The 26739-nt window shown below is 38.7% G+C and overlaps 2 protein-coding genes across 2 annotated transcripts; one reads left to right on the top strand and one right to left on the bottom strand.

Moving 5' to 3' along the window:
* Nucleotides 1-23: 23 nt before the first annotated feature.
* LOC105393706 (polyamine-transporting ATPase 13A3) lies at nt 24-19915 on the bottom strand. Its single transcript, XM_048630768.1, has 20 exons — nt 19422-19915; nt 18593-18760; nt 18181-18251; nt 17984-18093; nt 17450-17618; nt 16885-17089; nt 15578-15773; nt 14591-14723; nt 13583-13748; nt 10549-10659; nt 10140-10229; nt 7694-7894; nt 7116-7241; nt 6479-6632; nt 5504-5625; nt 4326-4443; nt 3796-3920; nt 3102-3260; nt 2466-2592; nt 24-1986 (listed from the first exon to the last, which is right to left on the bottom strand). Exons 1-20 carry the CDS (start codon nt 19539-19541, stop codon nt 1001-1003), a joined length of 3657 nt encoding a protein of 1218 aa, XP_048486725.1. The 5' UTR covers nt 19542-19915; the 3' UTR covers nt 24-1000.
* Nucleotides 19916-20451: 536 nt separating this feature from the next.
* On the top strand, nt 20452-25566 carry LOC105393696 (DNA-directed RNA polymerases I, II, and III subunit RPABC5). Its single transcript, XM_048630767.1, has 4 exons — nt 20452-20590; nt 20933-21041; nt 23152-23892; nt 25519-25566. The coding sequence occupies exons 2-3, from the start codon at nt 20947-20949 to the stop codon at nt 23258-23260; spliced, it is 204 nt and encodes a 67-aa protein (XP_048486724.1). The 5' UTR covers nt 20452-20590; nt 20933-20946; the 3' UTR covers nt 23261-23892; nt 25519-25566.
* Nucleotides 25567-26739: the final 1173 nt, after the last annotated feature.

Below are 26739 nucleotides of genomic sequence, written 5' to 3'. Positions count from 1 at the left end.
AGACGGAATGAAAGACAAAGATATAACATTTCAATATCATTTATTTCAATACTTGTATACAAAATAGCACTTTGCGTGTTCTACAATATTTATTTCATAAGTCATACACTAAATTATAAAATTCAACTAAAATTTGCTAGGATACTGCTATGTATTATTACATTATTAGGTAACTTTTAATAATCACATTTTGATTACTTAAAATGCAGTTATAATTATAATTTCTACCAGATATACCTATTATGCTTACTGTAAATAAACCACATACAAATAAATATGTGTGTAATACTTTGGTCCTCAAAGCACCAAGAAAATAGTATGCGAATGTTTAAAGTTTAATTAAAATATGATAACTATACCTATTAGTTTCATAAGTTAGTGCATAAAATGCAAAGCTACTTACTGTTCACAGAACTTAATATTTATTTTATTATCTGAAAAACAACACAAAACACATAATTATATAAAATTAGGCACAGAAATATGTGCGTTAGTTCACATTAATATCACAATGTGCTTAAGATTCTAAACTTCATACTACAAAGTAAAGTCGTAAGAAAATACAAGATTCTATAAGTACAATAAAAAATACAGTAAATATTATGCGTTTCTAGTCTATTCCATTAAAATACGATTTCATGAATATATAGATAGTTTTTTTTCTCACAATACTTCCTAACACAGACCTCTATGTGGCATAAGAAACAATGAGACAATCTGAAAATATACCCTTAAATAGAAATACTCAAATAAGTGACGTATTTGTACGTATACGATAGAACACATTTTGTTTTCTAATCAACACTTCTTAACTTTGTGCTCCCAAAATCAGATGTTATGTAATATGTACCTATAAAAATAATGTAAAATTCGCTACATATATTTAAATAGCACAAATACCCTATTAACTAGTAAAAAATAAATCTACAAACAAATAACAAAACTCACCTTTAATCATCTCACAATAAAATCACGAATGCATCGCATTTCCTCTCTCATCTCATCTGTCCTTCTCCGAACTACTAGAATCTGTCACTGTAGCGGTTTCCTGTTCGTAAGAAATGACATCCTCACAGTTCAAGTAGTCAGAATCGGACAACTGGCGCTTAATCATCAGATGCGGTGTTTTCCTCACCACCCTTTCCTTCAAAAACCTCGGTATCATCTGTCTCTCCTCCATCATAAACTGTATGACGAACCTTTCGAAGAACAAAGCTAGCGCCAAATTGACAGCAGCTATCGCTAGCACGATATAACACATGAGGGAATCTTGAGGCATCTTTAGTTCCATGAATCTGGCGAGCCATTCCGCCGGCGCCACTGTCAAATAGATACAAATTCCTGTCATGATCGCTACACTGATCATCATCTGTTTATTCGTGATGACGGAACGACGGTACGGCGATCCATGGCTGAAGACAATTGCCAGAATGACATACTGAAACATGGACACGACATAAATGGCGTAATTCTCGTAACACTCATATGCTTCATCGCCCTCAAAAGTATGCCTATTATACCAGGGGAACCGCGAAATAGCGTAATAACTCAAATACTGCCCTACCGCCACTAGCGCCATCTGCACAAACAGCGACAACAACGGAACTAACCCTAACAGCGACGTTAACGGCGGAATCTTACACAACTTGCCCCTAAACGCTTCCGTCTTCCCGAACAGCGCGGCAAAATTCACCACCAACGCCACATCGATAAACAAAAACTGAAAATCTGCTAAATTCGAATCAAAGTAATACAGCAAAGCGACAGACAGGAATTCAGTCAGACTGGCTGCAACCATAAACTTAAAGATCCCGAAGCTGGTAGTCAAGGCTGCTCTTCCCTCCCTCAAGACCCTGGTGACACACACGATGTCTGGGTCAGCGGCGGTGAAGGGCGCGGCGACACTCGACTCTAGTTCTGAGAGGGAGATGCCGGTGTGCGCCGCTCGTAAAGCTCCGCAGTCGTTGGCGCCGTCGCCGCACATACCTGCAGAGATGGGGGGGAATAATAAGTATTAATAAAATTAACCGGTTCAATCCCCTGAAATCAGACACAATAAAAATAAAATTTATTGTGATATCGCGACTTCGGGATACAAACGGTTAAGACGGATGGTTGAAGGTAATTAACAGAGTTCTGATTACACATTGGAGGGTTATCTATAGAACTAAGTAACGGCAAGTGGCTGGGTTAAGAATGCATAGTACTCCTTATGCATTATATTTAATCGGGTTTCGTCTCTAACTATATTTTTTCATGTACAAAACAATATGGGATACAAAGTGTTAGTAATTGACTGCCATCTCTGAAGGTCCTTTTATGCTCTTTAAAAAGGGTGTCGTTAATTACTATATCTGCTCCCTAAATTTTCGTTAATTTATAAAGGTATAACAAAAGTTGATTCCTCTTTTCTTCCTAAGTCACCCTGTTTAGATGTCCATTAAAATTGGCATCGTAAAACTCACCGACATAGTACCCGAGCGCCTGGTACTCCACGATGAGCTGCTGCTTCTGCTCCGACGTCATGCGCGCGAACACGGCGCCGCGCGCGATGATGCGCGGGACGAGCGAGGGGTAGTGCTCGCGGAGAATCTAAGGGGGTAGAGCGGAGGGCGGTTTAGGGAGAGTATGCCTACACTCACGGGCAATGAAACAGATCCAAAAGTTCAAGTGGTTGAGAAAAGCATCAAATTACTCCTAAATGGAATAGGCTAGCTTAATAACGCCTTCTGCAACACAGAAGTACAATAAAAAAATGAGTTTGAAAAAATTGGGGTTGTTTTGAGGAAGTGTTTTGTGAATGGAACTTTTTCATTGCCCGTGAGTGTAGTGACAATGAAAACATTGTTAATGAGTTGTTTGACTACATTTTTAAAGGACTTATAACAAGTATAACAACGTTAAATATGACAGGTTAGCTGACTTTCAAAATGTTCAAAATTCGGACGTTCATAGTGTGATTGTGGTCATAGAAAGTACATTTGGTTCGACTCAACGCGTCTAGCGTTTCGTCGGGTCGCGTGGTGTTTCAATAGTGTGCAAGCCGCTTAACGGGTGTTTACTAAGATGCTATTTAACACCTTTTGATAGTGCTAACTAACCTTCCAAGTGTCCCCAGTCATAGCGACCTTATAGTTGGGCGCTCGCGGCTCCGCTTCCACACCGGAGGCGGAAGCGGAAGCGGAACCGGACCACTCGGAGACCAGCCCGCTGTCCACGCTGCCGGCCTCGCGGAGTTCTGATGGCTTGCCTATTGGCACCTGAAATGGGAGATAGGGTTTCAATTGATGATTACCTACGAGGGCGGGTCAATAAGTCCGTGACTTTTTGAAGAAAATACTGGTCTTTGGATAATTTTATTATTTATTTTTCAACGTAGTCTCCTTTGAGCACTATACACTTTGTCCAACGTTTCTGCAATTTTTTATCCCTTCCAAAAAATGAGGTTTCTCGAGGTCATCAAAATACCCACCTTGGCCATCTTTGGCGCCGATTCACCCCGATTTTTCCGCAAAAAATCATGCTTAGTGAGCACACGAAATTCAGTTTTTTCCATTATGTTTTTAAATCATGCGGTAGTTGCTAAGAACGGGTGTAAAACACAAACCAAGTGACGTAACTGGTCCAAATTTTGACAGATGTCAACTGACAGTTGCCTGTTGACAGAAGCAATGTTGTTCTTTCACTTAAGTGGCGGGAAATTATAAAGGTCACGGACTTATTGACCCGCCCTCGTATGTAATAAAATATTAACTACGCTTATTCTTATCCGTTACCCCACTCGCCTATACTGACCCCATGCAGCGTGCAATGCGTGCGCACGGTGCGCGGGGGCTGTGCGCTCAGGCGCACGACGCGCTCGCCGCGCGCCAGGATGCCGCACTCCGTCGCCACGCTGATCGCCGTGTGGATGTTGTCGCCTGAGGAAGTTAGATGACATCATTTTAGAGATTTAGATATGTAAATACATAGATTGATAAATGGTGATCGATAAATTATAAGCTATTAACGTCAGTTTACAGAGGAAAAACGGTGGACCGAAGATATGATATAAGCCATAGTGGGTGGATCTACAATTAGTAAGGTGATGTTAAAAATAAAATAAAATAAATAAATAAAATTTGTCTTTCAATTGTAAATAGTTTTCTTGCGAATTTCACATAGCAAAAACAGTTCACAGGAGCGTCTTAGCGAGAATTCTATAAAATTTTCTGAGTAGTCGCTCAATCATTCATCAGCTTATAAGAATTTAGCTTAACCAATGCTTAGTTAATGTATGATTAACCGACTTGCTACACACTACACTACAGTAAAAGCTAACGTACCGGTGATCATAACCACATGTATATCGGCGTCTTTCAGTTCCTTGATGACGGCGGCGGTGGCGGGCTTCAGCTTGTTCTCCAGGATCACCAGCCCCAGGAATGTCAGCTCGCACTCCATCTGGAACCACCAGGGGCAGTTATGTAGTGAAGGACTGGTACCCTTGGTATAGGTGACATAGTTTACAAAAACCGAATTGATCATCATTCGTTTGCATTTTAGATGCAAGAAAGCAATTTTGCCCAGAGATAAAATAAAAACAGATATTTTCAGAACTTATGAATATTGATTATTTATTTATACTATTTTAAACCAGTTGCCCGAGCACAGGATTCGAAACCTCCGTTTACGTTGCGTATCGTCAAATGTCACTGTCAAAATGTAAGGCAAATTTGTTAGTTCCAAAAGTGGCATTTGTTTTTTCCATGTTAGGTGGAATTTCACCAAACGCTAAACGTATTTAGTAGCCTGTCATACGTCTATCAGTTGGTACAAAATGTATTTAAAATTTGATTTAAATACGTTTAGCGTTTGGTAAAAGCGACCCTTCGTGTAGATTCGAAAATAGTATCGAATCCTATGCTCGCGCCACTGTTTGTGTGCAATAAAAAGTATTTCATCTTTTAACTCTTTCCAAGAAAATCACACCTACTTTCAGAGCATGAGTAACAAATGAAACAATACTATACCTCTTCTCTAGTCATCTACATGAGTTATTTGTAGGTAACCTCGAGCATGCCCGCCAATTATATCTGTTTTTACATATAAACAATGCTGCTTAAGGATTATTGATTGCTAATGTGCGGCGGCGGCGTTGTACGGAGGCCGTTCTACTTTTCACCACTGATACGCATAAAGAAGCAGAAAAAGAGGAAAATTATGGTAGAATTCGATATTTACCTCTTATCTAGTCATCTTCATGAGTTGCTTGTAGGTGACCTCCATAACCCGGCTCGCGAGCGCGATCACGCAATACTCTTCTAAGCGTACTGATTAATTTTCACAGATGAGCAAATCGACTTAAGGATTATTGATTGGTAATATGCGGTGGTACGTTAGCAGTTCTAGTGTTTACGGATACGCCAAGAAGAAGACATTGATGATTGTACGGTAGCGTTTTAGTTTCTAACAAACTAAGAAGAAAATGAAGCTAAGGTTGGTGGTAAAAAACAATTATTACCTCTTCCCTGGTCATCTTCATGAGTTGCTTGTAGGTGACCTCCATGACGCGGCTCGCGAGCGCGATCACGCGGTACCCCTTCTCCGCGTACTGGCTGAGCACTGAGTTGAGGTTCGCTGGCACTGCGGACAGACATTATACATTATTATATATAATTTAAAACCACATAACTGCCAAACGCTCTCCAGTTGCATAAGAAAGAGCCCTATTTCTTGCAGGGGGTTATTTCGGGGTTATTGTCTCTGTGTTTTGGCATCACGATGGCACTACATTCAAATCACCACAAATCATGGTTTACCACCATATTGAAAGGATGGCTCAGCAGTAACATTAGCGTCAATCGTAGACTTCCTATTCTGTGAGTAGGGTTCTTTTTTGCCCCTATTATTCGCATAGTTGGGAGGACTGTAGATATCTGCAATTTGTCCCGGCTTGCGAGCGTGGGACGCCCTGCACCTACCCGTCTCGGGCCTGCAGTGCTGGTGCAGCGAGTCGGGCGCGCCCTTGCAGTACACTCGTACGACATCCTCGCCCGCTGTGCGCGTGGCCACGGAGGCATGTGACGTAGTACAATGCATTCCATAAATATTTGTAATACTATATCTAAACAACATACGTCACAAGTCACATACCTTCTATTTAATACATAGCTAAACTAGACTTTATTGACATGTCTACGTCATAGCGCATTCCAGAATCTTCTAAATATGTTACTATTTTACTGAATAAAGAGAGTTTAATACAGTTAAGACACGACGCGTTATTCATTTCACTACTCCAAGCGTCCAACATCTCATAGACACGAACTGGTTCTGCAGGATTATGCAACACCCTGTATACCTGTCTATTATGCAACACCCTGTATACCTGTCTATTATGCAACACCCTGTATACCTGTCTATTATGCAACACCCTGTTTACCTGTCTATTATGCAACACCCTGTATACCTGTCTATTATGCAACACCCTGTATACCTGTCTCGGGCCTGCAGTGTTGATGCAGTGTGTCGGGCGCGCCCTTGCAGTACACTCGTACGACATCCTCGCCCGCTGTGCGCGTGGCCACGGAGGCGCGCGCGAGCGACGACACGAACTGGTTCTGCAGGATTATGCCCACTTCTAGGGGCAGCTGGAAAAGGGGGAGAGTTAGGGCGGTTTAGGTATCATAGTTGTTGGAAAAAGAGAAAATTTGGGTGTTTACACTGGTAAATAAATATGCGTATGCCACGCAAGATTTTCGCCGCGCGAATTACCTATTCTTAGTGTGAAAGTATTAGCCCCGCGGCATAAATTGACCAACTAAATGGCCAATTCGGTTAGGTCGCGAGTAAATAAGACCTTGTGCCTTGGTAGCGCGATTTACGAAACAAAAAAAAATACGCCCCATTAGGAGACTATAATTTTTTCCCCCAACCCGAGAAATCCATGTTTTCAACAAATATTTACGGAATCCCAGAATTGACCCATTACCTAAGGCCTTTTCGGAGCACTACGCTGCACCTTTTAGCACTTTCAGTGACCTTTATAGCTCTACATTTTATACATGAATACGTAAACTTTACCGTTCAAATTTACAATGGAGTCCCTGATACTCATAAACCCTGTTACTCACATGGTAATCATCCACATTGATATTAGTGTTCCTCGACGGGCGCACCACGGTGGGAGTCAACATGTCGTAGTTGGCCGTCTCGGGGACGTCCGGCTCTTCTAGCAGCCAGCCGGTTGCTTTGAACATCTGCGGAGATAGGGGGTGTTGTGGTTGGTATGGGTTACATACAGGGTGTTTGGAAAAGTGGTAAGTATAGTCAGCCGAATGATAAAACTAAAGCTCTTGAGACTTGAGTTCTACGACTTTTGAAAATTCGCGTTAAGTAATTTAAGTTCTCTTTGCATGGAGAGTGTTTTTAGTTTTGGAGAGTTTCAGTAATTTTTTAAAACATACATTATCATGATCTTCCCTATGAGTCACCCTCTTTTGGCTGTAGATTTATATTCGAGTAAGTAACGCAAGTATCTCGATTTGTATCGTCATCACGTCCCCGCTGCTGTGGCACGGGTCTCCTTCCAATGAAGGAATGGTTTTTAGGCCTAGTCCACCACGCTGGCCTAGTACGGGTTGGTGGACGATCACGATTTGTATTGCAATTCAAAGTCAAGGCCAAGGTCAAGATAAAGGTAAAAACCAACCTCCAAATCCAGCGGATCGCCACTCAACTCCCCTTCCACCTTAGTCAAACTATGACAACACGCCATCGCCATCTTCAACTCATGCAGGTCATTCAACGCCCGGGGGTCTCGCACGGGGGCCGAGAGACACGGCGGGAGTGTAGCATGGGACACGGGCACGCAGCCCCACATAGCCAGGCCGTCTTCTGTTAGGGTGCCTGTCTGGGGACGAGAAAAGGGTTGGGTAAAAAGTGTTGTAGAAAATAGGGTCTATGAGACTGTGTATTCGAACTAGAAATATGGGCGAATCCAGGATATACACCAATGTAACATTCACAAAATCTATCAGTCTGGTGTAAATTTTCTTTCGCCGACTGTCCAGATTTATGCTGGGCTGTAATAGGCTCTCATGTTTTTTTTTTTTTTTTTTAATAAATGATTATCACTCCACAGACTTTATGTCCGTGCCTTTTGAAGAGTGGTAATTTTTATGAGATAGTTTTTAATTCTTTTATCTACTTTCTACTCGGTAAGGAAGTTTAGTTCATATATATTATCTTTTATATATATTTATTTTGTCTTTAGTTTATATATTCTTTCTTTTATATATATATTGTTCTTTTTCTCTTTTTTTTTTTTCACTGCTGGGGGAAAATCCACATGGACACCTGGGAAGAGGACCCAGGTAGTGTCGGGCGTTAACCGACTAAAAACCCCCAGCCGTGTATCTCATTATACAAGAAATGTCTTTTTTTTTTTTTTTTCTTTTTTTTTTTCCCTTTTTTTTTTTTTATTAATGGTTTTCAGAGTCACACTTACATTAGTAATGGCAACAAACTTAAGAAGGACAGGGCCAATGCCAGCTTTCTTCGGAGAACTTAGTAGACACCTGGCAATGGCTCGGCCCCTCAGTCGTTATAGGTCATGTTTTGCCTGATGTTAGTGTGTGACTCTGTTCTTAAAGATAACTTATTTTAATTGTTAGTTTTTATAATAATTATATAATAATCAATTTGGCCTATATTTTGCGCTCTTAACGAAAATTATATTTTATGTTTTATTCCGCCCCGTTATGCCTTCTCAACATTTCCCCAGAAAGTGCAATGACCTCTTCGTCTCGATTCTTAACTGCCATTTTTAGATTGTACTCGAGGATGCGTTTCTTTGGCGCTGTTATTGCCGTTTTAGCGAGGTTGCCGATAGCGTCCTCGGTGTCATCCGCATAGTAGGTGCAGGTGGTGGTGTGCCTCGACAGCGCCACTACTGCGTGAGGTACGCTATCATGCAGCTTTATTTTATCTTTTGTTCTAATGATAATAACGGATTCGTACGTCAATCCCTGTGCTTCGTGTATGGTTAGGACGCGTGAGCCCATTCCTTCACCATACCCTTGGCTGGTCAAGGTCTCTTTTTCTTCCTGTGTATGCACCAGGAACAGAGTGTTGGTTTGGGATTTGGGAATTACTGCGTCTGTTAACCTTTTCAGCTGCAGGGATTGGATGCGCGCTGTGGCTGCGTATATGCCTGAGTATACTTCCTTTAGGGCGTATGCAACATCCATGGGGTTTCTGTATGAGCACAACAGCTCCTGGGTGATGTTTGCTACCAGTGTTGGGCGATTGTACCTAAGCTCGAATAGGTTCTCTCTGTCGATATATGGTAGCTGATTGATGTCTCCGATCAGAGCAATATCACAGGCACGAGACAGGTGGGCGGCCATTACGATTGCCCCGAAATGGTTCATCAGGGCTTCGTCAATTATCAGGCGTTGGCATCCGACATGTTCTCTAAAGCCGTTTACCAGGACTGATGCCATCGTACGCACCCTAGTTCTGACCATGTCACCAATACGATGCGCTAGCCTGTTTCTTATGTCGATGGCCGCCTCAGTTGTTGTTGTGATAATGGTGTCTTTGCTCACATCGAAGTTATTTATCACCCAGGTTGTCTTCCCACATCCAGGTACCCCGTTCACCCAAGTGATAGTGGGCATCGTCCAGTGATTCCAGTTGGCGTTGATGGTTTCCACTTTTGCTAGGATTTTATCCTCTAGCATAATCCTGGTGCACTGGGCGACGACCACTATTTGGTTGTTGTGTGGGACAGTAAATTTTGAGGAGTTGCATTCCCAGGGTACAAATCCGCTTTCCTCGCTGTAAGCCGCCATATACGCTCCAGTCATTTTGCCTCTGAGGACTTGGCAACTACTGTTATCGTATATGCAGGCTTCGGCCTCCTCGAGTAGAATTTTTAGCCGGCCTTCGTTTTCTTGCCTGTAGGTCTGCATGATGGTTTTGCAGGATAGGCTCTCATGTTCGTATTTTTGGAAATCGTTCAAAATTAAAACTACCAGCACACTCTACTTGCTCGTGAGTGTAAGTTTCACATTAACTAAACAATACTATCCACTATAATCAAATCTGAATCCCTACATAAAGCAATACATATTATAATTATTATGTAATACCTTATCGAAGCACATGCAGTCGAGCGAGCCGCTCACGTTGACGGCGCGCGTGTTGAGACACGCCACGCGCGCGCGCTTCAGCCGAGACACCTGAAACACGAATAACATTTGAAATTCATAGTCAAGACACATATACTAATAATTCAGTAGTAAGCATTCTTCAGTTGGTCCACCTGTAGACTTAAAACGACAGACTGAGAATTTAATTATCTAAATTCCTCGCAAATCCTTAAAAATTTCAAAACATTGAATATTTTTTCAAATTTCGACTTCATAATAATAATTTTATTTTGTATTTGTGGTATCAAATAAAATATATTCAAAAGTCGTAGAACATACGTTTGTCATTGTCAGCTCACTATGCTCGTTTTGCAACACTCTGTAGATCACTTGAATTCAGGATACTCACCGCATACAGCCGGCCGACTGTCATGGCAGCGGGCAGCGCGGGCGGTACCACTATGGTAATTATGTCGAGAGCTTTCAACGTTATATCACCAGGGGAGATGGAGCGGTATGCCTGAAAGATATAAAAAAAAATATATAAAAAAGCGCTGAAAAGATGAAAAATAGAGTGCGCACTTTTCATAAAGTTCATACTATAACTCTTGATAATACCTAAGTTAGCTTGATTAATTAATCAAAGCACTTCTATCACATTATGTCGGGGTCACCAAAGTTGGAATATATAGTGAACTCAATACATAACTGCGCGCTTCTGTATAAGTATTATATTTTCGACCAAGTGCAAGTCATTGACTGATTTTTCTCCATCCCTAAACACATATAGCTACTTTATATATTCTTATAGTTATTTTATGTGTGCTTCTACACCACCATAATTCAATGCGCCGAATATTACTTGGACTCATTCATCAAACAGTTGGTCACTCATACCTAATGATCCAATAGATTACAAATCGATTAAACTTCTGGATACTGCTGCCTTATGTAACCTTAAACAATTTAATAATATCGTTAATGAAAACAGCCGCTCCTTGGATTTAGTTTTCTCTACTTTAGATACAATTCTAGTATATGGAGCTGAGCCTATAAGTCGACAAGATAGACATCACCCCGCGTTGGTAATAGAGATTCCTGAACTGAAATATGTCACCCCAGTTAAATCCAGCAAAGGGCAAAAAAGATTTAATTTTTATAAAAGTAATTATGAAAAAATTAAATCTGAGTTAAGCAATACAGATTGGCAAAGTTTATTGTCTTCTAGTGATATAGATGAATGCGTAAACAAATTTTATGAAATACTGTATGATACTATTAATAAGTATACGCCCCTATCGAAATGTGACACCCATAAATACCCCATTTGGTATAGTTACGGACTCAAACGCTGTCTTCAAGAAAAAAATAAGTTTCATAAACTATTTAAAAAACATGACAACCCTCGCGATTACGATGTATTTTCGATGTTACGTGCCCGTTGTAAGAATCTGACGGATGCCTGCTATAAAAAGTTTATATCAACAATTGAGGATTCATTAGATGATAATGCAAAAGCTTTCTGGACTTACGTTAATAGTAAAAAGGGTAGCAGCTCTATACCTAACACAATGACGTATGGCAGCAATAGAGCTACGAATGGACAGGGTATATGTGAGCTCTTTTCCCAATATTTTTGCTCAGTCTTCAATGATAATCCCCCGATAACAAACCAAACGGGTCACATAAATACAAACAGTAACTCCATATTATCAAATATATTTTTTACCCCTGACGAAATAGTATCAAAAATAAAAACTCTAGACGCAAGTAAAGGGCCGGGGCCTGACTTGATTCCACCTGTCTTCATAAAAACATGCTCTAAGGAACTTAGCATCCCCCTATCCATAATTTTTAACAAATCTTTAAAAACCGGTGTTTTTCCAAATGTATGGAAGAGAGCTCACATAGTCCCTGTACACAAATCCGGAGATAAATCTTGTTGCGAACATTACAGACCAATAAGTATCCTATCGTGCTTGGCTAAATTATTTGAGTCCTTAGTGTATAAAAGTCTCTACAATCATATAAAGCCTTTCATATCCGACAAACAACATGGCTTTGTAACTGGACGATCAACGGTCAGTAACTTGTTGGAATACAAATATTATCTCTGCTCTGCCTTTGCTGCTAGGGGACAAGTAGATAGTATATATACAGACTTCAGCAAAGCATTTGATCGTGTTAACCATACACTGCTTTGTGAAAAAGTCTCTTCATACGGTATTCACGGGGACTTATACCGATGGATCAGCTCATATCTCAGCCAACGAAGCCAATTAATTACCATTAAGGGTTTTTCCTCATCACCGCGACACGTTCCTTCGGGAGTTCCGCAGGGCTCTCATCTAGGGCCTCTACTATTTATCCTTTTTATAAATGATCTTATAGAGAGTCTGTCCAATTTGTGCTTGTTATACGCCGATGATCTTAAAGTATATTCCTCTGTTAAATGTGCTAATGATTGCTTATCACTTCAAAATGATTTAAATAAGATTCTTAAATGGTGTTCCAACAATTTGATGACGCTTAACATAAAGAAATGCTTGGTAATTAGCTTTTCTAACAAAAAACAAAAATACTTATATAACTATGAGTTGTCTGGGCACACTCTAGAACGAAAATCTAATGTTAAGGACTTAGGAATCATTTTTGACGATCAATTAACCTTTAGAACTCATTATCAGTATATAACGACTAGAGCCAATAAGCTTTTAGGTTTTATAATAAGACAGTCACAAGATTTCAAAAAGCCCAGTAGTCTGTTAAATCTCTATTATACACTAGTTAGAAGCCTTTTGGAATATGGTAGTTGCATATGGTCTCCATTCTATGAAGTGCATCGTAAAAGCATCGAAAGAGTACAAAAGAAATGCTTAAAAGTGATATCTTACAGAAGTGGGTTTAATCGTACTCTTTATAGCTATGAACAACGACTGCAAAAATTCAAAGTGACAAAATTAGAGACACGTCGCAAACAACAGGATTTAATTTACCTTTACAAGATAATTCATGCATATATTGACTCTCCTTCTCTGCTATCTTTCCTCAATATAAACATATCTTGTAGAACCAGAAATTATGCTCCTTTTATGTTGAGGTCTTATATAAATAATACTTCATTTTATAATCCTTTAGTCAGAATGTGTAGAACATATAATGAGCTGGTGGTGAAAAATACACAAATAGACATATTCAACCCAAGAATTCACAAATTTAAGGCAGACTTAACCAGAAATCTTTCATAACTACTTATAAAGTCTATATATAATATTTAAAAGTTAACGTTAAGCACAATTTGTTAATGCACCTGTGTGTACATGCTTTGGAACATAGTTAGATCAGATTGTATGATTTTGTTTACAACTAATGTATGAACTATGTACCGTTTTGTATACCTAAATAAATAAATAAATAATAACAATAGACCATAGAAAACCCACCTTCAAAGCGACAGTATAAGCCAGCCCCAGTATAGCTATCGCAGTGAGGATCAGTATGAACTTGTACGAGTCTCTGTCGAACTTGAAGTCGGCAGGAATGGGGTAGAGGATGGACCGCACCAGCTGCCCCTTGCTCGTGTGGTAGCCGGTTCGAATCACGAGAGCCCTGGAAGAGAGTATTGGTTAGTTTATTTATCAGTACTTTAACGACTTATAAAGGTAAGCGCATCTGTCTAAGAATCAACATTTAAGAAGTAAATCTATTCAGATTGAACTTGACTCTACTGAAGAGGAGAAAAAAATTGTTTAGAATACTGGGAGTGATTTTTGCCATAAAATGCACCAACCAGTATTCTGAGGGGGTTTTCTGTATAATAATTTATGTTCAGTCAGCATAAGTTGGTTAGTTAATTGATTTCCCTATAAGAATCGATAATCACTTATGGAAAGAGATATCTTATCGCAAACAGTTGCGCTACATTCAAAAGGAACGATCTTTTATACTGTAATAAATGTCATGGCTACTTCAAATTTGTCATTGGTTTTCGATCTTAACTCAGAGGCATACAGTTCAAAACAATGTGGGATCAATAAGCATTTTGCCCAATATAATCCTCACTTGACAGGCTCGTTGAGGTACCGCGTCTGTATGACTGGAGTGCCACAGTACCGTGTGTGCGCCGCGTGTTGCTTCTCGTCGAACAGCGCATTCGTTTACAAGGTTTCAATATGTAGAGTCCCCTACAAGAACCCATAATCACTGAAATCCTCTTGTGGCCAACCGCGCCGCTTAATTTCAAAAATTTAGACCGAATACTGTTGTCGATTCTAAGGCACAAATCCTAATTTTAAAATGTATAAACCTTTAATTATTTGATTCACCCATAGGTGTCTCCGTATTTTAAACTACCTAATTTATAGTTTGCTATTACAATTTATTAATTTTTTTGCCTTCAGAATCAACATCAATGTCATCAATATTGAAACAAAAATGCAATTCATTCTCACTTGACAGGCTCGTTGAGGTACCGCGTCTGTATGACATGGGTCCCGCAGTACAGTGTGTGCGCCGCGTGTTGCTTCTCGTCGAACGGCACATTCGTCCGCGGTAGCGCTGTCTTTGACACCGGTACTGACTCGCCTGGAATACGGAAATATTTTGTATTAGATGCGGTAATAAGAATAGAAATGGTAGCCGGTACGAGTAAGAGTGGGTAGGAGAATAGACAGAGTTATGTTAAGATTGAAAGAGCGAGAAAGTATGAGATGGAATACTCTTTGAAAGGTTCCAGCTTTTTTTTTATTAGGTAGGCATAAGAAGGATGGATGGCGTTTATGCGATTTTGCATAAACATCGGTTCATGCACAATGCCTATAGACCTATAGAGCATATATATACTACCTACATAAAGTTTAACTCATCCTATCGGCGGTCCAATAAAGTGTAACTGCAAGCTGCAATGATCCATTCAGACTAGGGAGGTAGTGGATTATTCCAGCATTTACCCGCCACCTATTTGAAACCTCCCCAACTCACCAGTGAGCATGCTCTCATTCAGCAGCGCGGTGCCGATCAGCAGCGCGGCGTCGCAGTGCAGGCGGCCGCCGCGCGCCGGCAGCAGCAGCACATCCCCTGGGGAGAGCTGGTCACTACCACCACCCACACAGTAGCCAATGAGAGTGCTTAAGCAACGTCGCTTATCTGTCAAACCTCTGTCAGATCCATAGAAGCTATGTCAAAAACATTCCATACAACCTACCTATTCTAAATAAAGAAAATCCTTAAGTAACATCGCTGTCAAAAACTGTCAGATCCATACAGTATGCGTCAATTTTGACAGATAAGCAATGCTGCTTAAGGATCGATTAGCGCCGTCCCTCCTCAATATCGCATCGCCTCTTAATAAAATATCGAATGCGCCACGTTTCTTTATAATTGGGACTAAGGGAGGTAGTAGATTCCAGCATTTACCCGCCACCTGTTTGAAACCTCACCGGTGAGCATGCTCTCATTCAGCAGCGCGGTGCCGCTCAGCAGCGCGGCGTCGCAGTGCAGGCGGCCGCCGTGTGCTGGCAGCAGTAGGACATCCCCTGGGGAGAGCTGGTCGCTTGGGACGGTGACTGCTGAGCCGTTGATCAGGACTTCTACGGAGTCTTGGGACTCGACGGTGGCGCGCAGGTTTTGTTGGTTCTGTGGAGGTTAGGGGGGTTATTAGATTATGGTAACCAATTTCATCTTCTTATCATGTCGGTGATGATAGAGGTTGACTAGAGTTTATGAGCGTGGTTAGAAGCATATTAATGACTGGCCAATCTTCTACACTAATGTGTCAGTCGCTGATTGGCAAGGGTGCGCCTGACGTATACATAATTATGTATATGTAGGTATAATAAGGTACAGTAATACAGGTAAACCAATGTTAACAGAAGATTCAGTAACGCCGTCGATTAATTTTGTGACTGATAAAATCTACATTTCATGCCGGGATTCCCAAAGAAAATCCTGAAAAGGCAAATCAAAGGTCACGTAAAAACATCATTATTTAAACCTACCTTCTTAATCTGTATAACACTCGTAGTGACACCAAACGTGGACATCAGCACCACGGCTACGCAGTCTAGCTTTCGCTGGCACTAATAGCCCTTGGAATTCTTTATTCCAATTTCCCCATACCTATAAACGCCATCTATCGGTATTTTTGCATAATTACGTCATTAAATAACCTACCTTCTTAGTCTGTATAACGCTAGTACTCGTAGTGACTCCGAACGTGGACATGAGTACCACGGCGACGCAGTAGTAGTAGTACAGCTCGGCGAGCCACAGCGCGATGGTGCACGCTTGGAATATGTAGAACGGGTTGAAGATCTCACGCAGGGTCAGGGTTAGAACTGAGTCAGCACTGACATTGTATTATACAGGGTATTTAAAAAAAAGTAATTCTGCATAGCAAAAAGTCACGTGACCTACATAGTTTCTATGAAAAAATATTGTTTTTTTCGCAAATTTTGAAATTCTGATTTCATTTTCGGGATTAGATATACCATGCATGCTGCACATGTAGGTTTCGGTTTAGTATACTCCTTTTGAAACACCCTGTATATGTATAGCCTGCACCCCACGGTAAGAGTATAAATACCGTAAATAAGCCGCATTCTGAACAGTTTAGTTACAAACGCCATCTATCGGTGCAAACTTTCTCCTCCATGTTTCTTTAATCTAGCTTTCGCTACTGGCTACTTTTATCCCAAATTACCAATGTTAACCTATAAAGACGCAATCTTTCATTAAAAAAACCCACCTTCTTAGTCTGTATAACGCTAGTAGTGACCCCGAACGTGGACATGAGTACCACGGCGACGCAGTAGTAGTAGTACGGCTCGGCGAGCCACAGCGCGATGGTGCACGCTTGGAATATGTAGAACGGGTTGAAGATCTCACGCAGGGTCAGGGTTAGGACTGAGTCGACTGGGACTGAGATTGTGTTGGAGCCGTATACGTGTAGCCTGGGGAAGAGATAGGTTTAGTTAATCTTTGATAATCTAGTATGATGCAGAGTATGCAAAAGTTCAAAAACTTTATTTTTGTCCCGTTTCATTGACTTTCGTCTGTTCATAAGTAGTGGACAAATACTACTACCTTTTCTAGCCTGTCGGAAACACTAGAGCAGAATTAGCCAGTCAGTGAAGGACACCGACTGTATAAGCAATGTGTAGATGCATCGCTCGGAAACGCTCCTTTCATGCAAGCTTTCGATCAAAATATAGTAACTTATAATAAAATCCATCTTAGCAACAGAAACTCAAACACTTTCGGTCAAAACATTATAACTTATAAAACCGTCCAATATAGCAACAGAAACTCACATAGCATCATGATCCAGCAGCTCAGTAGCAGTCCTATGCAGACTGGCACAAGTAGCGCCCCTTTCTATCCCGGCTAGGCGCCCCCACGCCGCCCCCCGCGCCCCCGCCGCCCCCGCCGTCCACACGAACACGCACTTCTTGTGCACGAAGTAGCGGTAGTGGGAGACGTCTGGTGGTGGGGAGAATTTATTAATATTGTTGTTGTTTAATGTGGCTCACGGGCAGTTTGAGGGGAAGAAACCTGACCCCTCAGAGTGACAATGCTACCTGAAAGGGGTCCTTCAGATTTTACCATTGGAGGATCTAAGAACGCCTGCACGAGTTTCCAATACAAACAGTTGAGTCATGTACAATGAATTTTCCCAATCGTACAAACTGTGGTCAGTACCTATCTAATGGTATCCTACGAATTACACTGCATTGATATAGGTCACTCCATAAAGGCGATACAATACCTACTCTGTGCTTAGTATACCAACTTTCAACCTTACTCCAATCATTTAAATTACCTACTTATGTTTAAAGTTTTCTTACGTAATTTGGTTCCATCTTCCAAATGAATGGGTGTTAGTCTGTCTTCTAATATGGGAGGCTTTTCCTGAGTGTTATCGCCTTCATCTTGAAATCCTGCATTTGATTGTCCCCTGAAATATGCATTTAATTAATTAATTTAATACAAATATTTTTAAAAGTCACTAACTTGATAAATTAATGGAAATTAAGTAGATTACCTTGTCTCCCCAATATTTTTGTTGTATATCTTGTGAATGTAGTGACTTTTGCATTTCTTTTGATATGTTTCCTGAAAGAAGAAAGATTTTAAGTTAATAAAGTTATCCTGTTTAAACTAAAGAAGGAATGGAATAGGAAGGCTGAAAACAGAGTGTTGTGGCAATCCTTGGGAGTCCATATCCAGCAGTAGACAATGACGGGTTCATGGTGATGATGATGATTAACAAAAATTCTACAGATACCTTACAAACAGTATATTGCTCAATTTCTAAAGTCGGCATTAAATATATATATATGTATCTATCTCTTTCTGCCCATATACTGTCAAAGCAAGGCAGGAATATAATTAAGGTTGACATTAGCTTTAAATTCCTTTCTACAACTCAACATAATGTAACACACAAAACTCACAACAACAAGTATAAGATCAGCCACGTGGAAGGGGCACCGCAGAGCCGTGGCGTACAGCAGCCAGGTCGGGCACCAGTGGAACACGAGGAATGGCAGCCCGGCCAGCAGCGTGGAGATGGAGTAGACCAGCGCCTTCCGCCAGCCGCTGCGCCGGTAGCCGTATACTACCTGGGAGGAAACGGTGAAGAGGATTTAAACTTATGTTTGAATTAAATAATTAACACACAGGATGTATTTAGTGTACATAATATTTTAGTCTCGAGTTTCGAACTGTGGTCTGTGTTTGTTGTTAATTTTTTTATTAAAATCTGTTTAGCTTTTGAAAAAATAGAAATCATACCCATACAAAATAATGATAAACATATAATTATGTTTTTTATTATGTTACTACCTAAACAACAAAGGTTATTAACAAGTGGTAAATGTGCTAAAGAAGATAGCATATAATAAGTCCTTGCAATGCCACATCATGCTCTAGATAAGGGCCAGTTATGTACATAATTATACATAATGCTTGTGTAAAACAAAACATGTGAGTCAGTGTTATCAATAATAATTACAAGAGTGTTAAAATATTGATTACTATTCAATAATGAGTTTTATACTGTATACATTAGTGAATATCAACTAGAAGAATGAATAAAAATGGAGATATAAGCTGCTTTTACTTCTTTTTTGGTGGCTATTTATATAATTAAGTAATAAAAACATAAAAATATAAATTAAATACTAGAACTATTTATTTGTAATAGTAGTATTTTAATCTACAACTATCAAAAAGACATTAATGGCATTTAAATAGTAAAGAATCAAAAGCTTATTCTATTACCTCTTCTAGCTCAGGTTCGGTATGGATAGGCCCAACAGTGGAGTCGGAGACCAGATCCTCGCTAGTGCTTGGGCCAGCCTCATGGATCAGCGGCTCCGTGTCATCATCACTAGACATCATTATTACTTAAATCTATGCTTAATTAATTGAACACTTTCTAATTGACTTGAAGGAGATCTTCGTGGCAGTGATAGGTTGAATGTTTTGATCTACACTCTACATGTTACTTTTTTTTCACTCTGACTATCATGTTAGTCACCATTTACGGAGTTGTTATTGTAAATTGGTTACGCATTGTAATTCGTACATCGTCAGCAATCTGAATCTGATACGGGCATGTCCATATTGCTTAATTATTTAACAATAACATTGTTAATGTCAACTATAGGTATTATTATTATATTTTGAATTTTCTGCAAGTGTTCATAGACTTCGTAGTTTTTTTCATGAAAACTTGGTCTTTAGTTTGGTTTCCCTCAGGATATTGTTATTGAACAAATTTGGCGTGTAATTGAGCCAAATACAAAATCAAATAGGGATCCGATTCCTGCCACTACGGAAAAATGCACTTTGTATCGAATGGGCACCAATTTAATTATTGTTCAATTTTGTCACACATCATATCATATCAGAAAATCTTGTTTTAATTAGGTAAATCTAGCAAACAAGAAACAAAGAAAATTTGATCAAAATACAAACAGCTGTTTGTTTCTTGTCAAAAATGACAATGAGTCAAATGACACGGAGAACGCGTTTCAAATTTTATTTATTTGCGATCATGATCGCTACTTATTTTTCTCATAGCTAGAACTTACCATTTGGGCATCATCCGCCGAAATATATTGCTCGGATTCCTCTTCTCTTTCTTTGTTAGCTTTTACTGTCATTTTGGTTGTTTCTTGATTAGTCAATCATTTGTCTTGAATCTGTAAATGAAAAAAATAATAGGAAAAATAATTTAGTAACGTAGTGTAGTATAATGCAAACAAATTAAAGAGTATTCGCTTGTTTGCGTTCAGCATTGACAATATGACACTAGCATTACAGTTTAATTTATCCGCTTTACAATTCAATAACAACTTGGTCGGTGTAGTGTGTTGACGCGATTTTGTGGAATACTTTAATTTACGGCTGAATATATAGTTTATATACAAATAAATCTAAGCAAGGTAATCATTAAGTTAATATGTGACATTTCTTATATTATTTAGTTGTTTAGGAATCAATGTTGCTAGAGTAAATGTAAGATAACCTCAAAATTTTCTAACAAACCTCAAAGTTTAGTAAGTAATAAACAATGTGTATGGGGAATTTAAATATACATCAAAATTTTATTCTGTTTTATTTAATTAATATCCCCACCATAGAAAATCAAAAAAAAAATAAGCAAAATATACAATAAACATCACATATTCCATACATTTTAAAAAAACCTAACTTTGAAAACGTTTCTGTTTCAAACGTTTCATGCTAAATCGGTGTAAGTTAAGACTGTTATTTATATTTTTCAGGAGACACATCAGCAATGATTATCCCAGTGCGATGCTTTACTTGCGGCAAGGTCATTGGCAACAAATGGGAAGCCTACCTTGGGCTACTGCAAGCTGAATATACTGAAGGGTATGGTAGTTTATCATAATATTGATAATCTGTTCTCTTTGGGTGTTCCAAACCAATCAATCCATTTATGAAATTGTTGACGTCCATTGGTTGGACTGGTTACATCCTAAACGGCATTCTCAACTGCTCTGCATCAGTTAACCCATTGAATGCCTAAGGATATATCCATAACAGCATTCAAAGGATGGACCAATCTAGAGATTCACAAAAGCACTAAAAACACTACTCTGATTGTAGTCAGATAAAGTGGAAAAGCATATTTTTATTTTGGTTTGCAATGCTGGTACTTAAAAAAATCTGATTTGAACTCCATGAACCGATTCTATCACATATCTCTCTATCTAGGAGTGTTACACATAAGAAAACTTAAATTCATGATCTCTAAAAGTTATGGGTGTAGTGCCACTTGCTTCAATAAACAAAAATTATGGGGAAATCCATGATGTAACATCATAATAATATCAATTATCATAACAAAGTATAACATCATTGATGTTACACTCGGGTAGGGAGTACAGGAGGTATGAGTGTGTAACTTGTGTCTAGGGTTTCGTTTTTCCCGACCTTTTTCTGTTCCCGGGAAACGGGAAATTATTTCAAGATTTCCCGGGAATTCCCGGGAAACGGGAATTTATTTTTAATGCTTGGTTTTGCTATTTTCGGGTATTAAAAGTCTATTAAAACACTTACAATTATAAATCAAATATACTTTTATCACTTGTATAGGTAGAAAAAAGCAAACAGTCAGATAAATTAACAATCAAAATTATAATGATTTCTTTTTCATGCCAAACCACTGGTTTTTCTTAATTGTAAATTAAACAATGACAAAGGTATTATAATTAAGAGTTTGAAAATAATATTATTGACGTATAATTTAAATATAAGAGGTAATGTTTTAGAAAAACTAATTCATTCATTCAACGATTTATCGCTCATCCTACTTCTTATTTTGGTTTTTTCTATACGTTAGTAATTTTATAAAAAATAAACGCGGACACAAAATGGGGACATAAAAAAATGTGACAGGCGTCACATTAGCGTTAGCTTTTACATACTCTTTGGCCACATATGTAAAAGCCGATCAATTATTTGGTTTTAGGTAGGTGGTAGGACCAACATATAAATAAAGATGAAAATATTGAATCAGGAAGAGGTGAAACAAGGTGATGTAGATGAGTCATTATCATTGCAATGCAGCTGCGCGAAAACAATATCACGTATGATTTTCCAATAATTTACAACAAAACCGAGTTTCTGATCGTAGACGACAAGCCTGCCTATATATTTTTTTTGTTTAAGTTAGGAGAAACAGATAAATAAAGATGAAAATATAGCATAGAATCGATTAAAAATCAAACCCGGGAATTCCCGGGAATGCTATTTTTTTCCCGGTTTCGGGAAAGACAAATTTCCCGGGAATTCCCGGGAACGGGAATTCCCGGGAACACGGGAACGAAACCCTACTTGTGTCCTTAACACAACAATAGTATGTCTCATAAACACCAAAAAAGTACCAAACAAGAAAAAAATATTAAGTGGGCAGACAATAATTATTTCTTAGATATTCTAAAAATTTATTATTTTTCATGCCCATCATTTTAATGAAGCTCTTATTGTCATTGTCACTGAGATTTAACTTAGTGATTATGGTGCCAATTGTGTTTTTTTCCTAGCCTATGATTTGTTTGTCATTTAATTTTATACCTTCTTTCTTGTGGTGGGCAGACAAGTTTTACTGTTCCTCATTGTTCATCTTAGGTATGGGTTTGTAATAGGAGTAAATTACGATGTATGTAGGTATTATTATTATTCTATTTTAAATCGTATACAGAAGTAGGATGAAGGAGTTAGAGCAACCCTGAATTAACACTTCTCTAGGTAGATAGATAGAGGTGCTACAATGCAAAAATCATAAGAAGAATCTCTGAAGACAGACAAAAAGTAATACATCTACATTAGCTGTGCTGTGTCTTATGGTCACATAAGTTTGTTACACATTGTTGTATGAGTACTTAGCTACATAGTAGACGCAGTAACTATTTATACAATATTAGTTTAAATATACCTTTTACTATTAGTATTTTTAAATTGTTGTTTCCTTTTTCAGTGATGCCCTGGATGCCCTTGGCTTGAAGCGGTATTGCTGCCGTCGCATGCTTCTAGGTCACGTAGACTTGATAGAAAAACTACTCAACTATGCACCATTGGAGAAATAGATTATAAAACTATGTTAATTTCAAAATACATTTGTTGTTTTAAGTTTAATTTGTGTTAAAAATTAAGATGGCTAACATCCTATCTATTGAATGGGATCTGGATATTAATGCTGTGAGGAAATGTGGAAATAATTGGCCGTATTTATTTAGTTCCTAGCCAATCTGTTAAACGTATTTCGTTGACATGCATGTAACAATAAAATGCATATGCATTACAAATCTCAATAATGGAATTATCATAACTTTAAGTACCAAATACATACAGCATTATAAATACTACAATGAAACCCTTTAGCATAAGGATGTGAATTATAAAGTGTATTTATTATTTTTGAGATATTTTAGTGACTACATTTTAAATGCACTCATTAAAACATTTAATGGTCTTTGTAATCAAGGTATATTCTTTAAAGTTTAAGGAAAAATCTACCTACATCCTTACCTCGTAAAATACTGTGTGTTCCTTTAACTGGTAAGTCTGGTAACAAACTTATTTCAGTTTGTTTTTCCAAAAAAAATACATTACGGCCACTACTTTTCTGCATGTACCTACTAATTTCCATTATAGTTAGTTATAAGGATGAAAATTAGTCTAATAATGTAAGAATGACTTAAAGTAAGATATGTGATACGTTTAACCCTTTCGAACCTGAATGATACGAATGTGCGCTCGATTTTTTAGAAATTCTACGTTAGCGTTTAACTTATTTCACCGCGTGGAACCGAAACGCATCGTTTGTGCGTATCGTTGTAAATGCCTAAAAAAATTGTGGTTGATATTTGAAATCAGTTGGCCTGTGACAGGCGAAGAAATTGGCGGCGTTCCTTGAACCTGACAGCGAGCGTGTTTAGGAATTAATGTAATTTTGCTGTTTTAGCAAATTTTCTTCACATATTTTATTCTACATTGTAATATTACAGTCTTATCTTTGTTGTTAGCATAGTAAAGTTTGCACAACACAATGATTCCGTGATAATTTTTGTCCGACAAAACTGAAACGCACAAATGTGCGGTTCAGGTTCAAAATGTACAAATGCACAAAATTGCATGAGGTAGTTTTTGTCATAATAATAGTACTTTTCGTTCCATGAACCAGTTCCATGGGGTCCCAGACATTTGGAAGGCGTTCATGGGCCAAATTATTATGTAGGGACCCGTTTGAAAAAATTAATCTATATGAAATGTGACACCAACCGACGATATTCCCTGCTTAGACTATAGAAGAAAGCCCAAAGAAACCCCCCAGTTGGTGTAGGACTGTTCTAAGATATGAAGAAAATAAATAAAGGGTTATGGAATGGGTGCTAAATGTACTGGGTAACTGGGACTATAGAAGGACTATGGCTCCTGTCTGACCTTTATATTTCGCACATGGATAAAAAGGCAGGGGGTGACTTGAACACACAGCCAATGAACCCCCACCCCCCCAAAACAGTCGCTAGCACATTACAGTGGCGTAGCAGCAAGGGGGCAACATGACATGAGGTACTAAGGATGGAGAGGGATTCCACAGCTCTCAGAATAATCAAGTTATGGGTGAAGATCTCTACAATACCTTACTGGGTAACACATCCCTCTTTGAGCATTTCTGCTCTAGCGCAACACCACTCAAACCAGCCAAGCAAGGGGTGGGAGATCCTGTTCCTCTTCAGTGTTCTGGACAACCAATAAAGGCAAGCCAGAGACGAGGAACAGGGGTTCTCCGTAGAATCTGGTGGGTGGAGTTCCTAATGCCCAACAGCTGGCCAGAAGCTGCCCTGCTATTTTATGATTATCATTATTATTATTATTTTCAATATATGCTGAAACTTAAGATTTAAGCTAATAATGATTTATGTTTAGTATTGTACCTTAATATGCACTTCGCTTTCATATTTCACGCCTTAAATATGTTATTTATGTTTCGGAATTCAAAAGTATATTATTATCATTAGAATAAAAAAAAGTAGTCAAAAAGCTAAGTTTTTTTTTTTTTTTTATATATTGTTGCAATGATTGATTTAAGAAAGTGTTTAAAACATATTTTCTGTTTTTTATTTCAGTTAATTAAATAGGTATCCTAAGTAAAATATGGTAATGCACAATTGTGTTTTAGTGGTATTGAAACCCAGATAGCACGAACGTGCTATGGGTTTTCCGGGAAAACGGAAAACGCATGATTTTTTTTATTATTTTTCCCTAGCCCTTTTAGGCATAAAAGGCAATATTATGCTATTTTTTTTAACATATGATAGAAAAATAATCTCAGGTTCGAAAGGGTTAAGAGAAACAATACTATAACAATAAAGATAATTTGATTTAACTACACGCGTCATTTTATTGTTTATTTGCTCAACAATTGGCACCGTGTCAGGCGGGTAGCATTGTACTTTACCTAGGTTATTTGAGTTATTTCTTAGGCATGCCTTTTTTTTACAATAAGTAATTATTATTTAATAAGAGCAATGCTTTTTTGTTTAATGAAAGATTAAGTACGCACGTAATTTTTTATCTCTCGGATATCTGTCGTAAGGAGATCGAAGGGTAGAAGACATTGTCGGTATGGTTCCTAGCAGACTTTGATAAGTGGGCGGGGGAACAACTTGTTCCTCATTATCATCATCATCAGCCAATAAACGTCCATTGTCCTCATCCAGCCGACTACAGACTACGTGTCAGTCCAGCGGCTGGAGGGCATCACACGTTTCGCCTGTCTGTTTGTGGTCTCCGCTTGAGAACTCGCCTAACCCATCGGTATTTCGACATTTATGTCCGGCCCACTGCCACTCAACTTGCAGATTTCGAACTTATTCCTACTTATCGGCTTACTACGCAGCATAGGTTACCTATCATGAGTTAGATAGGTATGTAAGTAGGTAATGTGCCACAAACTTATCTGTTCCGGTGAGAGCTCACGTAAATGTCTAATATTTCTTGATACTGTAAGATTTTAAGTTTGCCTGTATTGGTAATTCACCCTTGCGGTTTTAATAAACCCATCTAATCTATATTAATATATAGTTCATTAGTAAGTAATGAGATATGGATCAATTTAGTTCGCTCTCACCGGAACAGATAAGTTTGTTGCACTATACCTACTTACTCCGAGCCAAGACCTAGGTGTCATCTAGATGTTACACGTGAGTAAATTTGGAAGGCAGTTTATAAGCAGTTTAGTTTTTAGATAAAATCCCCTCCCACATATATTTGAGTCCTCCCTTCACATGTTTCTGCATGATGCAAATTTTCGATTATTTCGCTAATTCTGTATACCTAGGTATATCAGGCTATTTCATCTGTCGCCTAGACATGTCCTTGTGCCGGTTTAGCAATCATTTAAGTTTAGAGTCGAGCTAATGCCGCTCTTCTGTAAATGACTGCAAATAATACGATAAGACATGGTAATCCTAGCTATTCGCGAGGCAAACACGAATTCAAGATTACTTTGAACTTGACATAAAAAGTAGGTGCCATTTTAATGAATAGTATGTACCTACAT

This window comes from Plutella xylostella, chromosome 27 (genome assembly GCF_932276165.1).
Source record: "Plutella xylostella chromosome 27, ilPluXylo3.1, whole genome shotgun sequence".
In the NCBI taxonomy this organism is placed as follows: Eukaryota; Metazoa; Arthropoda; class Insecta; order Lepidoptera; family Plutellidae; genus Plutella; species Plutella xylostella.
This window is presented reverse-complemented; position numbering and strand designations above follow the sequence as displayed.

Excerpts from the sequence above, each read along its gene's own strand:
- LOC105393706 (XM_048630768.1), bottom strand. The coding sequence starts at position 19,541 with ATGATGTCTAGTGATGATGACACGGAGCCGCTGATCCATGAGGCTGGC. Across the intron at positions 18,761-19,421 it reads CCGAACCTGAGCTAGAAGAG|GTAGTATACGGCTACCGGCG; the intron begins GTAATAGAATAA and ends GTTTCCTCCCAG. Across the intron at positions 7,895-10,139 it reads ACTGCATGTGCTTCGATAAG|ACAGGCACCCTAACAGAAGA; the intron begins GTATTACATAAT and ends TCTCGTCCCCAG.
- LOC105393696 (XM_048630767.1), top strand. The coding sequence starts at position 20,947 with ATGATTATCCCAGTGCGATGCTTTACTTGCGGCAAGGTCATTGGCAAC. Across the intron at positions 21,042-23,151 it reads CAAGCTGAATATACTGAAGG|TGATGCCCTGGATGCCCTTG; the intron begins GTATGGTAGTTT and ends TTCCTTTTTCAG.